This window comes from Ursus arctos, unplaced genomic scaffold (assembly GCF_023065955.2).
Source record: "Ursus arctos isolate Adak ecotype North America unplaced genomic scaffold, UrsArc2.0 scaffold_2, whole genome shotgun sequence".
NCBI classification, from domain to species: domain Eukaryota; kingdom Metazoa; phylum Chordata; class Mammalia; order Carnivora; family Ursidae; genus Ursus; species Ursus arctos.
Window position 1 is genome coordinate 57,810,902 of NW_026622874.1, and position 15,547 is coordinate 57,826,448.

The 15,547-nt window shown below is 49.1% G+C and overlaps 1 protein-coding gene across 3 annotated transcripts in view; it reads right to left on the reverse strand.

The window, feature by feature from the left end:
* The window catches only part of PBX1 (PBX homeobox 1), a 281,408-nt gene that overhangs the window by 50,766 nt on the left and 215,095 nt on the right, over positions 1 to 15,547 (reverse strand). For all 3 annotated transcript variants that reach the window (XM_044390687.3, XM_026517255.4, XM_057315552.1), the window contains 2 exons: positions 6,275 to 6,519; positions 161 to 351 (listed from right to left, as the gene is read on the reverse strand). In XM_044390687.3, the coding sequence (XP_044246622.1) occupies positions 161 to 351; positions 6,275 to 6,519 (436 nt within the window). The remainder of the gene's footprint in view (positions 1 to 160; positions 352 to 6,274; positions 6,520 to 15,547) is intronic.

The following is a 15,547-nucleotide window of genomic DNA, read 5'->3' on the forward strand; positions in this document are numbered from 1 at the left end:
CTGCCGCCTCCCTCCCGTGACCCCAGAAGCTTCTGCAGGCTGCCATTCGGCTTGGCCTTTGACATGGTGAAAACGGAGCCTTTAGAGAGGGCCAGGTGTGGCTCCCAAGCCTGGACCCGGGATCCCCCATGGGGGACAGATGGCCCCGCGGGTGACTCACCGCGCGTCCAGAAACCGGGAGCGCAGGATCATGACGGCCTCGCACGTGCTCTGCTTCAGCTGCATCTGGATGGAGCTGAACTTGCGGTGGATGATGCTGACCATGCGCTCGATCTCCTTTGGGGAGATGGGCCTGGTCCGGCTCTGCTCCCTCAGGAGGTTCATCACGTGGGTGGTAAACTCGTTGCATGCCTGGAACGGCAGGACAGTAAACACTGGCGCGTGGGGAGGGTCCGGGCCTGGACAGAGCGCTGCGTGGGCTTTTCTAGAGACTCGCACACGTGCAGAAAACTCAGCGAGTTTGTGGGGGTTTTGTCACATCAGAGGGAATAAAATAAATGACTGGCTGAGAAATACCTTTCATCCTGTTTGACTCTAACTTTGGCCACGATTAAGATTTTTCTAAAGGGTAAAGAGAAATCGTAATCTTTTTTTTTTTTTTTTTTTTTGATGATTTTACTACAGTGAAAAGTGGGAACGTGAATCCTAGTATAAACTACACCCCACAGTCCTTCCCCCAAGGTTCACAGCCGAAGAGAGTTTGGGGTCAGATACGGCGTGAACTGCTGCCTGGCTCATTATCTCTGACAGAGCAGAGCCTCCACATCCGATTTTGGGATGCGTCAACAGCCAAAAGAATGGGATCATGAGATTAAAAGCTAACTCTTCTGGGAGATTTCTCATTCACCTATTTCTCCTTTCAGTTTTATTAGGAGAATCCCCTCCTCTGCTGGCCTTCTGAAGACCCACTCTATCCCCCACACAAGCTGGACTCTGTCCTCAGGGGGCTTGTAGAAACAGCAGCAGCACATGATGGAGAGGAAATAGGAGCCATCCCCGCAGAAAGGAAAGTTCTCCGGTTAGACCCACATACCATCAGTTCTGGAGGGGGGAGGTTAAAGATCACTTTGCCCCCCGCCTTATTTTCCAGGTGTGTAAACTGTGGCCCAGGGAGAGGAGTGGCTTTTTCCTAAGGCACACAGCAGAAACGGAGCCATCGAGCCAGGACCTGAACATTTCCTATTCCAGGCCGGGGATTTCTGTCCTTTTCCAGAGCCCACACTTGCTCCTCTGAACAACACTGGCTTTCCGTGGGGTGACTACTACTTAACAACTGAAGTCTGCTTTCCTTAGCTGAGCCTTCAAATGGAAATCTCTATTCACGAGTTAACTCCCAGTAACGTTATAAAACTATATTAGATTTGTAACGAAAAAGGCAAGACAGCTCTGACAGTCGAAGAACTAAGGACTCAAAGGGCTCCAACTTAGTATCAACACCAGAGACACACTCATGAACGGTAACACCGCACTGCCACTCTCTCTACAGCACAAAGCCTCTCCTACCCGTCAAGAACGCAGTCACGACGACACACTCACTCATTTCTCTATCCAGGTTGGTTGGCCAAAGATACCCACGCAGACGCATCCACCGGGCCGTGCCTACACTGGGGACTGGGACAGCCTGACAGCGGATGGTCAGCCCGCCTCCGCTGAGTGTCTGGACAAAGCCTTTCGCTACTCAGTGCCTCATTTTATTCGTCTGAGGGAATGGATTCAATCATTCCTAACCTTGAACACGGCCAGCAGCACCCACGGTCTTGTACAGTGACTGCGGATGGAGTGAATCGTGCTCACGAATACAGCTGAGCCGAGGAGCGGGGCCTGGGCAGCCTGCGGACAGAGGCTGCCTCTGGGACTCACTTCGCTGTGGGACCTTGGAAAGTTACCTAACCTCTCTGGGACTTGTCTTCCTTGCTTGTGAAATAGGGGTGGCAATACCCACCTCAAAGGGTACGGTAGGGATCAGAGGAGTTACCAGGTGAGTGTCTGGCTGGGTAAGGATGTATCCGGGTGCCAGTTTCTCTCTTGGTAAAAAGAAATGGGGTCATGATTACCTTCTTCCTACTCTGCACTTAGCTTCTTCCCTGCTGACCCACCCCCCAATGTAAACAAAGGCAAGGACATAAGACGTGGCATCGAGTCTATTCCAAGAAGCCACAGGGTGGGGAGTGCGGGGTTAGGCGTGTAGCAAGCACCCCGACCAGCTCTGTGCACAAACGCGGCCCCTCGCTGGCCTGCGGCCTCCTCACCTGGCGGGGCTCCCACGGGCGAGGGGCTGGCTGTGAGGGGGCATTGTCAAGGGCACTCCTCGCCGCGGGGAAGCCCCAGGGCTGGGCTAATAATGTGCTTCGTTACAATATCTGCCGTGGACTCAGGACATTTTGTGCCGGGGCCCCTTCTACTCTGCCGTAAACAGACAGTGGGGGCTTTGCAGCCCCTGCGGTGGTGGAGCAGGCAGCGGCCGAACAGCTGCTCAGGAGCATGCAGCGGAGACCAGTTCCGAGTCCACTGCAGACGGACAGAACACAACGACCCCGGTCTTTCCAGGACCTGAACGACCCACACCGCGACCCCCTCAGATCCCGCAAGCCTGCAGCTTTGGACGCCGGGCTGCCTCTGTTAGGTCAGGCGTTCCCAATACGACAGTGATAGAAGAGTTGGGGGGACAACCGCTAATTAAGCAGAACCCTCCCAGGCTGAACATTTCTGGGATGGGGGCAGGGGGCAGGGGGCGGAGAGCCTCTGCTGTGGACGATCATCAACACAGTCAGTCACTTTCAGGAGCTGCCACTCGCTCCAGGTGCCCCTAGAGAGCCCTTAGGTGCCCCTAGGATTTCCCTTGGAAATCCTTCGAAACTTGCCCAAGTTCCACGTCAAGGGCGTTTCTGGGAGCCACCGATTAAAGACCAGCCCCCCTGGGCCATCCCGCTCGAGGTGCCAGGGTTTTAAGCTTCCCTCCTGCACTCGGGTTTGCCCGTCTTCTTCCCTTCCTCCTTCAAGCTCCACCAAGAACGTAACTGGGATTTAGGGTCCTCTTAGCTGTGAACCGGCCGAGCCAGCCCGGTTCAGCCCTGCAGATTTAGCCCGGTCCGTGCGCCTGCAGCCTTCCTCACGAAAGCTGAGAACCCTGCAAAGCGACAAGAGCACCAGGTTTTTAAATACCACTTGGAATAAAATTCAGCTTTCTCACGGTTTTGTCTGTTAGAATATGCCAGCTCTCAGATACCTTACGACCTCATGATGTGCTGGAAAAGCATTTCACCAACACCACTTACTGAATAAAATAATTTCCTTCCTCTCTTTCTAATGAAAATCTCTGGAAGCGTTCTTTAATAACCACGGGGTGAAACAATGGCTGATTCAGGTAAGTGGTTCTCTCTTTTTTTTAAGGGATGGGGTTGAGGAGGGCCATGATACCTAATTAGCAGAAAGCTAATTGCTGGTCTAGTTATCAGCACCATACTAAAAACAAAACGAACAAAAATAACAGAGTCAACGACGAATAGCCAATTTGGCAACTTCATCAATCTAACTACTAAACTAGGGAGCAACGTTTTTACTTTACTGAGGTTTCCTGATTTTATTTTATTTTCTCTTATTTTTAAAAGATTTTATTTATTTATTTATTTTAGAGAGAGAGAAAGCGAGAGCTCAAGCAGGGGGAGGGGCAGAGGGCGAGAATCTCAAGCCGACTCCCCGCTGAGCGCAGAGCCTGGTGCAGGGCTCGATCTCATGACCTGAGCCAAAATCAAGAGTCGGATGCTTAGCCGACTGAGCCACCCAGGTGCCCCTGAGGTTTCCACGGTCACAGAAAAATGAAGACGATAGATCTCCCAGACATATTAGCTAGGAGCTTCATGGCGTAATTTCCCTATAATCCTCTATTTACTATAATTAACAATATAACCAGCACTGTTAAATTATGAAGTGCCCAAGTGTGTTAAGTAGGGCTCAGTTCTTACCCAGAAAATGTCTACATAACTAGAGAAATGATTTTTTTGGTATTTTTAAGAAGAAGAGATATAGACAACTACCACCCTACTTATGCAACTTGTTCTGTACCGATGGGAGTTTTTCCTTTAGTTTCTGATTTCCAACCTCTTTATTATTTAAAACAGGTAGACAGCCATGAGAAGTTTCCGAAGGAGAATATTATTACCCCGAGCCTCTCTTAGGTACCAGTAATCAATCTCGTCCACGGAAGTGACAGAGGACAAGCTGGCTCCTTCCCTGTCTACACAAGTCCACACTCTTGCTGTATGGAGTGCAGTCAGGTGGTGTTCCTTTAAAAGCCACCTCTGTCCCTCACTGGATGTGTGACCCACATACACAGTGTAAGCCCTCTGATCTCCACCTCCTCACCTGTGTCAAAACGGAGAGGCTGACCGTGCCTGTCCTGGGTTCCCAACCACAAAACTACCTTGAACGACAAGCGCAATTGTGTCGGCAGAAGTAAGCAGGCAGTTCTTCTATGTTGCTGGCAACCTGAGCTAAGAACAGAGCCAGTGTTCAACAGCTGCCAGCCTACCAGCCAACCCAGTTATGGGTTCAGTGGGGGGAAGCCACCATCTGGGCTCCTCCTGTACCCCTGGAGTGATGGGAGTTGACCTGGATGGCAGGTCTAGATAGGCTTCTGTTTTGCCAGAAGCCAGGCTTAGTCCTGAAGGGAAGGTAGGAACAGCACTGAGTAGGGAGAACTCAAGAGGCCAGCTAGGGACCTTTATAGGAAATGTCCCCCTCTGTCTTCCCAAACTATCCCACCAGTTAGGGCAACTCTGAACTCTAACGTGATGGATCAGGTTAGGGAACCTTTAGGGATCAGCCAGCCCTCTGGGCTCCGCATCCCCTGAGATGTGGGAAGTGTCTGCGGGGGCCAACACTGTGGCAAGTATGTTTATTCTTTCCTGAGAAGGTGAAGGGCAAATGACTCACATGTTCTTACTGTAAGATCACTGCTATTCTCCTTCCCTCAAACCCTCCCTACGCCTATCTGATGGTTGAGTTTCACCATGCTTGGCTGCAAGCTTCACAGCAATTCCTCCCTCCCCCCCATAAAAGAAGGGACTTGGTAGAAATCCATTTCGAAGGTAGGTAGCACAATAATGAAACTTTCTTCACTTTAAATTTTAAAACGCCCATTATTATTTTAAAATTTAAATTTTCTATTAAGTTTGCATTTGCCTTCTACCTAGAGACTCGTACGTGGACTGGGGAGGGTCTTCTGCCTTTGCTTTCTCTCCCTCTTCTTTTGTGACTCTTAAAAAAGAAAAGTAAACCAGAAAGCTAAGGATTTAAGGAAAGTAAGTTAACTATAGAACTTCAGGATAATGTTGAAACCAAAAAGGTGACAACAAACACATCTGTCACCTACTAATGGAAGAAAGGCTGATAGAAGGGACTTCTATTAAAGTAGTATTGCTCATACGGACCCGAGGAAGCAGAACTGATATGGAAAGTCGTGTGCGTGTGTGTGGAGGGGAGAGGGTCTCTTGGAGAGAGCAGCTCCGTTGTAATTAGAGTACCTTATATTTATACACTGCTTTGTCATTTAAAGCCTTTCTCATGCTCTCCTTCATGTGGCTTTTATGGTCCTGTGCTACCCTTGACTTGAAGCTCTTGACCATACATGACCAGCTTTTGGGTAGACTATGTGGACCACTGGGTCCCAGACACCATCAGTGGAGTATCAGGATTGGAATCCAACTTTGTTGACTACAGAGGTCCCCTGAGCCCTTCTCTACTCTTCTTACGGACAGAGGTGAGTATCACATTCCGTATCACGTATCAAACAAACACGTTTGACTCTCACTTGAGGTGAGTCTGGGTAGAGCAAGGGACTTTAAAGGCCAAGTTTTAGTACCCTTTCCCATAGGATTCCATGAATACTTGGAAGATGAGGAATCTTCCACAAATAAGGAGCAAAAGAAGGCCGGAGGAGTCCACCAACCTCCCTGCAGGTCAGGTGGCTTGACTCTGCTAATGACCCCATGAGACCCCGGCTACAGGCCATGGCAAATGTTCTAGAGCCCCAGCTTGAACATTTCTTATATTGAATATTAATGCTCCCTGAGATCATCACTTAAAACTTAAGTTTTTAAAATGCCTTTAGGGCCAATGTGCCTGGGTTTTTAATCGGGGAGACTGAGGACTCGGCGGCCTCTAGTCCGGCCAGGGGCTCGGTGAAAAACTCACAGGCTGGCCCTTGGGGCCCATTGGCTCTACACCCTCCTTCATAAAGGGCCCGGGTGCCCGATGCCCCCAAGGCCACGGTTACCTGCTCGTACTTCTCCAGCTCCGTGTGGTAGATCTGTCTGATCTGGGACAGCTTGGCTCTGTAGTCGGAGTGCTCCACTGAGTTGTCGGAGCCCGCGCCCCCTGAAGCCGCCGCTGCCGCCGCCGCTGCCGCCGAGCCGCCACCCTTCTCGGGGCCCGCCACCCCCTCGGCCAGCAGCATGTTGTCCAGTCGCATCAGCTGGGGGTCTGTCGGCTCCTCCTCCTGGGCTCCCCGGATACTCAAGACTGCAGGGGGACACAGCAGAGGGGAGGGTTAATGGGAACCCATGCGAGCAAATGAAGAAAATGAAAAGCAATGTCGTGCCACTGGCACAGCAAATTACCAAATACTTGCAACGTGGCAGGTGCAGAAGGGGCGAAGTGCCAGGAGGGGGAGAGAATGCAAGGAGAGGCTTGCTTTGTTCCAGAAATGAATGATGCTCCATTTATGAGAGCAACTCAGAAGAGTCCAATTCATGGAGGTAGAAAGTAGAGGGGAGCAGGGGCTGGGAGTCAGTGTTTCTTGGGGCCAGAGTTTGATATAGACAAGAGAGATGGTGGTGATATCTGCACAAAAGCGAGTCCGTTTAATGTCGCTGAATTGTGCCCTGGGCACTGAAAAATGGGGAAAATGATAACCCTTGTTATGTAGATGTTACCACAAGAAATTTCAAAAGTACAAAAAATTAATTATAGCAGAATAGAATTTTCATGTTCATCCCCAAACTGCCGAATTTTTAATTCGGGGAAAGAAACTTCCTTCTTCGTTTCTAATTTTAGATTTCTGTGAGTTTGTGGTTTTACACTCGTTGACTTTGTAATATTTGATCGGCCTAAATTTTCAATTTCAAAATAACCTATGCTATGCAAATCCTGTCGTTTTGGACTGGAATCTTGAGACATTTCCCCTAGACCAGCAGGGAGGGTACAGAAGTTTAAAATAGCAAGAAGATATATTATATGTCAATTATTCTTCAAGAAAAAATAAAATAAAATAAAATAAAATAAAATAAAATAAAATAAATAAAATAAGCAAATAAAACAGCAGGAAGACAGCCTGGGCATCAAGTAGGAATGTTTCTCTCTGGACACTGAGATCTCTTCATTCCAGGTGACGACTCTCCTGTTGGAAACCAGGGAGGGGGGCCCATTGGACAAGCTGTTTCTGGTATTCAGAGAAGCCAGGTAGGATGCAGAAGGCTCAGATCAATGAAATGGCTGCTTTTTATTAAAACATCACGGCCATTTGGGTGGGGGGAGGGGAGCTGGGACTGAAAGAGATCAAGTGTTTTAGTAAATCAGCAAAAGAGCTAGGCAGTCTCTTTTTACTACCATCATACAACCTGCCATAAAATAAATCACTCATCTAAACCCAGTTTAGCTGTCAGCAGCCAAGTCTTTGTTGAGAGGGAACATGAAAAGAATTTCCAATTAAAAGAAAAAAAAAATTGAAAAAAGTTTGGAGTAAGGTAGGAAAGGAGGGAAGTGATCCTGGCAGAAGAGAAGGAGCCAAGTCTGTCTGCACTCTGGGGATGCCGGCGGCAGGCACTTTGTGGCCTGATGGCTACATGAGCCCTGGAACAATCAGAGAATCAAGGGCTGTTTCCAGGTGGGGTACATCTGGGGAGCCCCAGGAGGTGATGCCCATTCCAGCTGTCTCCTGAGCCCTAGCAAGACAGCCCCGCAGGGGCGTGACCGGGAAGGTGGCTATGAGCTCAACATGAGGCACGCAGAGATGTTTGGGGAGTCCCATCCTGTAAAATGTCAGCATCGCCGCATGCTCCTGGCTTCCATCAGGCACGACAAGAAGCAACCTTGAGCGTTGTTCAGAAGGAAATCCCAGTTCCTGTGCTGGGGGGGGGGGGGGAAACCCTGCAGCACGGCTTTGGTGGAACAGGAGGCAGTCAAGTGGCCTGCTGAGCCACGTGGCCCAGGAGTGGCGGTGGCAAGGAGCGGAGATAAAAGGCACCAGGGAGAAAAGCAACAAGAGGGGGGCACGGTGGATGTGGGAAAGGCGGCTACCTGGGAGGAAAGAAGGAAACCCACACCTGCACACAGACACCCAACACCTCTGGACTCAGGCTCCTCTCCCTTCACACCCGAGTCCGGAATATTCTGCTGCACTAAAGTAAAATCCCTGTATCAGTGATGGCCTTGTGGAGGTTTGTGCTGTGGACGTCTTTCCAGTGAAATCCTTCTTTTGTAGGCCCAGGAGATGAACTGGGACAATGCCCCATGGACTGGTCTTTGAATAACATTCAGTCATGTTATTCTGCGCCTTGAATTCATTTATCCAAACCTCCAAAGTCCTCTGAAGAACCTATCTCAACTCACAGAGGTTTCCTCAAGAAAATAATTCAGTGCTTTACCCACTTCCTGAATTAGAGACCTTTTCAGTCCCTAAAGGTGCAGAAAAGAATGGGACCACCCAAGCACCTAGTGATGGAGCCCAGAAGCTCCTCTTTCCTCACCTCTATGGGTGGTGGCATTCGTGTGTGGGGTCTGTGGGCGTCTGTCTACTGAATTTTATTTAGTGAATTTTAATTACTTTATCAACAAAAACATGTGTGGGTCATTTAAAAGATCCACCTCAGGGCTATTCTTAATAAACAAATGTAATTGTTCCACTTTAGCTTGGTCATTAAATAAATGGTGTAAAATCCTACTCTCCAATCCACTCTACTCAATCTCGTGCGGCCTATCCTCCAGAAGAGGCCGGGGACTCTAGGAGAGCAGCCCCCCATGCCGACAGTGGTAATGCCTCCAAGCAGGTCCTCCTGGTCCTTCTATAACCAATCCCTCGTGCATGTGAAAGAGCTTATATTCATTTCTGGCTTCAAAGAAGGCAGCAAAGAGAAAGAGACCAACGTCATCCTAAAGATCAGGACTTGCCAGCCTACAACCTGTCCACCCGAGATGATGGCAAGGTCCTCAGCCCGTGTGCCCAGGACCACCTCGCTCACTCCATCAACTTATTCCTCCGGCAAAGTTCCATGCATCATGAGAGAAGTAGGAGAAGCAGAGATAGGCATCCACAGACCGCAGTGCTGGTCCCAGTTCTTTCCAGGCACCACGCACGTAACCATGGGCAGGTTACTACCACCGATATCTACTTCCGAGAATAGCTTCCCCCTTCCAGACCCACACAGCCTCACCTACACCTCCACTCCACCTTTTCTTTTAAACAGTCAGTGGTATACACAGACTACCCACACGAGCTCTGCACACCTACCTAATTAACATTTCGCTGGGCGTGAAATCTAACTGGTTCAAAATAAAATAAGAAAGAAAATGGCTAAGACTAGCAAAGGATGCTGAAAGGTTACGCTGCAGGCCCCTCACCACCGAGAAAACCTTAGGACAGTCACACAGCGCAAAGCACTCACCTATACAGACTCTTTTTGTCCCCGCCTTTATACATTTACAAATGTATAAAGGATACATTTAGCCGAGGAGAAAAAAAAAATAGTGCGAGTGTTAGCATTTCACTTAGCTTTTATATCTCATTTTATGAATCCTGTAAATAAACACTCTTTACAAAGAAATTTGAGTTTAATAAGGTTTAATAAAATTGGTTTCCAAATGTGGCCATTAAGAAACAGGTACGACAGATTACAATGTACCTTAATGAATACACCGTTTGCATTTATACTCAGAGTTCAGGACACAGAAATAGGTCCCACACCGGAGATCCGGTGAAAATAAAAGAATGTAAAGATGGGGGGTGGGGGAGAAGCAGTCCTCTTCAAATTACACTCTTTAAATTATACTGAAATCATTATAAAAATAAAAAAAATTCAGAGTGTCAGAATCCCCAGCTATATATAATACACACACACACACATATATCATGTGGACATATATAGTATGTGTATATATAGCATGTGTATATATATAACATATATATAATGCATGTATATATACATACATAACGTGTATATATATATAGTATGTGTATATATCACGTGTGTATGTATACACACATATAATGTATATATAATGTGCGTCTATATAGGGTGTGTATATATATAGGATGTGTACATATATAGTATGTGTATATATATAACATATATAATGCATGTATATATACATACATAACGTGTATATATATAGTATGTGTGTATATCACATGTGTATGTATACACACATATATAACGTGCATCTATATAGGGTGTGTATATATATATAGCATGTGTACATATATAGTATATGTATATATATAACGTATATATAATGCAGGTATATATACATACATAACGTGTATATATATATAGTATGTGTATATATCACGTGTGTATGTATACACACATATAATGTATATATAACGTGCGTCTATATAGGGTGTGTATATATATATAGCATGTGTACATATGGTATGTGTATATATATATAACGTATATATAATGCATGTATATATACATACATAACGTGTATATATATAGTATGTGTATATATCACGTGTGTATGTATACACACATATAATGTATATATAACGTGCGTCTATATAGGGTGTATATATAGATATATAGCGTGTACATATATAGTATGTGTATATATAGCATGTGTCTATATACAGGAACAACATAGTAGAAACAAGAGAACATCTTCACCTACTACTTCACATAGAAGATTCTGGTTCCGATGGTCTTGGGCTGTGCCTGTGTACTTGGAAGAGGCATGGATGGGCCAATAAACTGTCTGCACTTTATTTCCACCCAGAAGGAGAATCCGTGTGAACCATTATAAAAACAGATGTTGGGATTCACGGATATGGAAACTGTTCGGCGAGTCGGTTAAAAAAAAAAACAACCCTCCAACATTAAATAAATAAATGAAAAGGGTGATATGTCTAAGCAGAACTGATGCTGCCCATTTATTGCTCGAAGCCAGCACTCCGGTGTGTAGGAGACAAAATGATTATTTAAAAGCTCCTTTTTATCTCTGTGGCACCGTGTGCAAGACTCAAACAAACCTTTCACCGGGACACCAGAGATGTTACCACTCATCCTCCAAGATCCAATTTCAACCAGCGGAGCTGTTACCTAATCCTGCAGCCATCACATACGATCAGGTTTCTGCTTCCCTGACGGGAGCCCTGCGCTCTCCCCTCCCCCCTGGCTCCCCAGTCCAGCGGCTTTCACCGAACCAGGCTTTAAAGGGCCCAGTCCCGTTTGTGCCCGTGTACACAGGGTTTTAGCAGTCCGGAGTCGGGTCTGGACGCGTCCACTACCAGAAAATGTAATCAAAGGCAGTGGGCTCGCCATCCGGAGGGGTGGCCCAACGAGGTAGTGACCCCTTTTGGTAACGACTGTCAAAGGAATGTCCTCACAGATCTACCGCCTCGTGCATGAGGCCAGTCAAGGCAGGTGAGTGATTTATGTGGAAACTGTCACAGCCCTTTGAAAAGCATTCGATGTCACATCTCCCCTCCTGCCATGGCTAGCCCGGGAGGTGGGGGGGGGGTAATTCTTTGGTAAAACTCCCAAGATAAGGAGACTGTCACAGCCCTGTCGGAGCTGCTCTCACAACTGGTCTCCTGCTGTTCTTTCTTTCTTTCTTTTTCTTCGGAGAAGGAGAAAAACAAACCAAACCCAAAGGCATATTCAAGATCCTTGGCAGGAGGGCTGTGGGCTGGTTGTTTTGTCCTTGCCTGAGCGACAGGGTTCCCAAGCAGCTCCAGCCAAGGCCCACTAGAGGGCACTCTTTCTTCACCGAGGACGGGTGCTGCAGGGAGGGTCCGGCTGTTTCCAGTCCCCAGGTTAGCCCTGGGCAAGATGCCCTTGCAGATGCAACTTCCACTGTGGGGCCGGCGGCGGGGGAGGAGGGCAGGTCTACAGAGAGGGTGTCTTCAGACTTGGACAGCATCCAGGGACCCAAAAGTGGGCTGAGGGCCTGAAGTATTAATAGAGATAGAGACATGGGGGAGAGACAGAGAGAGAGGATAGAGACAGAAGGTGGTTTGAGAGCCAGCATGAGGTGGTCTCCCCAAGGGGATGCCCTCACACTCTCCGGCCAATGTCTTTGCGTGACTGGAAGGCAGGAGACTGAACCCCCACACAGGGTGCTCCCCTGTCCACGGGCTAGTCTTCACTCCCCATGACCAGGAGGACAGGCAGGAGAGAGGAACTCTCCTGGCCTCACCCCAGGACTGGTCTTCCATCTCCCGGTGGGTCAGGACCTTGGAGAGAAATGTGGGATGCAAACAAGTTGTGCTTGCCTTTTTAGAAATACAGGCAATTGCTTGCCTCCTGAAAATATCATGGTCACCCCTTTCGTGTGTTCATAATGTACTTGTATGCACTGAACTGCGTCACCTTATGAGACATGAAGGCCAAACTTCATGACAGATGATTCAAGATGACAATGGCAAGGCAACAACTAAGTAACGTGCCCTAAATCCAAGCAAACGGGACACAGCCAAGACTAGAATCTAGGTCTTAGACACTTTATTCTCGACAACATTAGGATTCTGACTCTTTCACAAAGGTGGCTAAACGATGCGACATCAATTTGGGGTTTGCACACACACACACACACACACAATGTCTTTCGATGCACAGATGACGAGAAGAAGACAAGAGACGAGGTAGGGAAGGAAGGAAGGTCTTCTCACTGACTTCGTAATTTTTTTAAATTCCTCCAAATCTGATCCTCTTCAGTGACCTCTTTCTGCCAATGGCACTGTAACAGTTAGAGCCACTGGGCCATGTGACAGAGCGCCCTCTTCCCTCTCGGCCACAGAAATCCACTTGCCACAGTCCTATCCTATTTCAAATCTCAGCTCAACACTCTCCTCTGTGAAACCAACCCAATAACAGCCCAAAATGAACTCCCTCACCTCCAAGGCACCAGCTCCTGTGTTGTCCACACCACGGCCATGGGGCATCTCAGAACACCTCAAGTCACACCTGCCAGCTTGCCAGCAAGGCTGTGAGCTCCTGAAAGGCAGTGAGGACCTGCCCGGCCTCTGTGGATCCCCCATATGGCCTCCCGGAGCCCCTGGCACTAAGCGCCTATTCAAGCATTTCTTAATATGTAAAAAGAGTGAAGGAGGGAAAGATGGGGGCTGGTGTGACCCAGAGCTCTCTGCCTCACACGCCCTTAGGGAAGCAGTGGGTCCCCTTCCCCTACAGGTCAGCAGACCGGCTGGACCACGGCCAGTGCGCTGTTGGACAGAAGGCCTTCTCCTCTGCCACCTCTGTCACACCCACTTCAAAAACCTGCCTTTTCAAGTCTGACAATTCCAAACAGGCAAATCTATGCTGTCATTTCAAGCCGGGGCCTGCAGGACGCATTGCCTGGAGGTGTCCCCAGAAAGCCAACGTTCTCCACGGTGAAGGCTCTGGGTGCTGCAGAGAGCTTGGCACGTGACCGCTGCCTGGGAAGATTTCTTGGAAGGCCAGACAGCAGTCCCCAGGAAAGGGGCCACACACAGGATGCTGACCACAAAGGAGCCCTCTGAGGGAAGCTCAGACCAAGCACCTGCAAGGCGCCAGGAACGAGGTGGTGCTGAGATTTCCAAGATGAACCAGGCACGGGCTCTGGCTTCATGAAGCCCATGGATTATACGCCTCTTGTCCCTTCTCACACGTGATGCCAACCGCCTCGAGAACTGCAGTGGATGGAGAAAGTTGCTAGGGTAGGCGGCTGGCCACCAAAAAGTCTCAATCAACACACCCCCTCTTCCCCTTCCTCCAGGTTCTTTCTGTTTCCCACAAGCCCAATCACACCCGCAAACCAGGAACTCCGCAGCTTGCACTGAGAAACGACTATGACATAATCTGATTCTTCGACACCAACAGGGGGACCGCAGTCTCGGGCAAGTGGCTTGAAGCTCAGACCAGTGCATCCTGGTGCTCTTCACTCCTAATTCTTAACCCCTCGTTGGTGTCATGGAAAAGCTTTTTTTAAAAACAGATTTTATTTATTTATTCGAGAAAGAGAGAGAGAACAAGTGGGGGGAGGGACAGAGAAAGAGGGAGAAGCAGGCTCCCCGCTGAGCAGGGAGCCTGATGCGGGACTTGATCTCAGGACCCTGGATCATGACCTGAGCTCAAGGCACACACTTCACTGACTGAGCCACCCAGGCGCTCCGGAAAAGATTATTTTTGCGAGTCTTTAAGAGTCTGTCTGTCAAACAAATGGAAATGATGAACAATTCAATGCCCTGAATGTTCCAGACCAGAAGGGCCGCGGGTCCAGGGGGTATAGACCCTCTACGCCCTGGTGCTGACACCTGACGCTGCAGTTGGCCTGGGGCCGGCTGGTCAGATGAGAAGCCCAAGCTCCTGAAATCTTCAGATGCTGGAAGCCACACTGGGACTCCATGCCACCCGCATCTCAGCCCTTCAGCAGCTCGGGGTTACGAAGGCGGGACCCCAAATCTGGGGTCTCTCTAAGGGCCGCCAGGGATTGAGCTACGAAAATAAGATGTCCTAGGGGCCTTTCACCTTTCCTTCTGGGTTGTGAGGCAAGGAGGCCAAGTCAGGGGACGTAAGGACGTCAGTCACTCAGCAGCAAGATTCAGAGATTCCGCAAGGGCATCGTCCCACAAATACCGAGCATCTCCCATGGTGGCCGGCACGGAGCTGGGCTTCGAAAGAAAATGAGACGCCCTCATTCTCTTCGCATGCAGCCAACAGCCACCAAATGTGCAGGGCCTTGTGTGAGGTTTTTGGGCGGGGGTGAAAATAAAATTCTATGACACTCTTGAGATGATTTTAAAGTTTGTTTGTTTTTTGGTTTATGTTTTCGGGTTTTCTTTAGAGAAACACATCACGCCTTTCTTGTCATCTCTCTCTCTGGGCTAGGCTTCGGCGGCTCCGGTCACATGCGTTCTCTCCTTCTCAGGCGACGCTCGGGCACCGATCCCATTCACACGTCCCCTGCCTGGCACGCGGCACCTCCCTGGGCCAGCTGGCAGAAAGGACGCTCATGTGGTGGGCAGCAGGCTCCTGCCTTTCTGGATGGGTGCCGGCTGCCTGGGCGAGGGGCTCTGGGCCTTAATAGCTCAAGCCTGGACGGCTGCTCGGGGAACCCCTTGCCTCCAGAGTTGCTGCCGAAGCCGGGAGGAGGGTGTGACCTCACCCTGGCTTCGGCCTCAGGCGGCCGTGCCTAGCGGTATGACGAAGAGGGCACGCTCTTGAGGGCAGCCCGGGCTGCGAGGCCTGCACCACACGTGGCCGCCCATGACTCGAGAACCGGGTTTCCTCCCAAGCTGTACAGAGAAAGCAGGAAAAGCGGGAAGCCACAGGTGATGGCCTGCAGTGCGTTC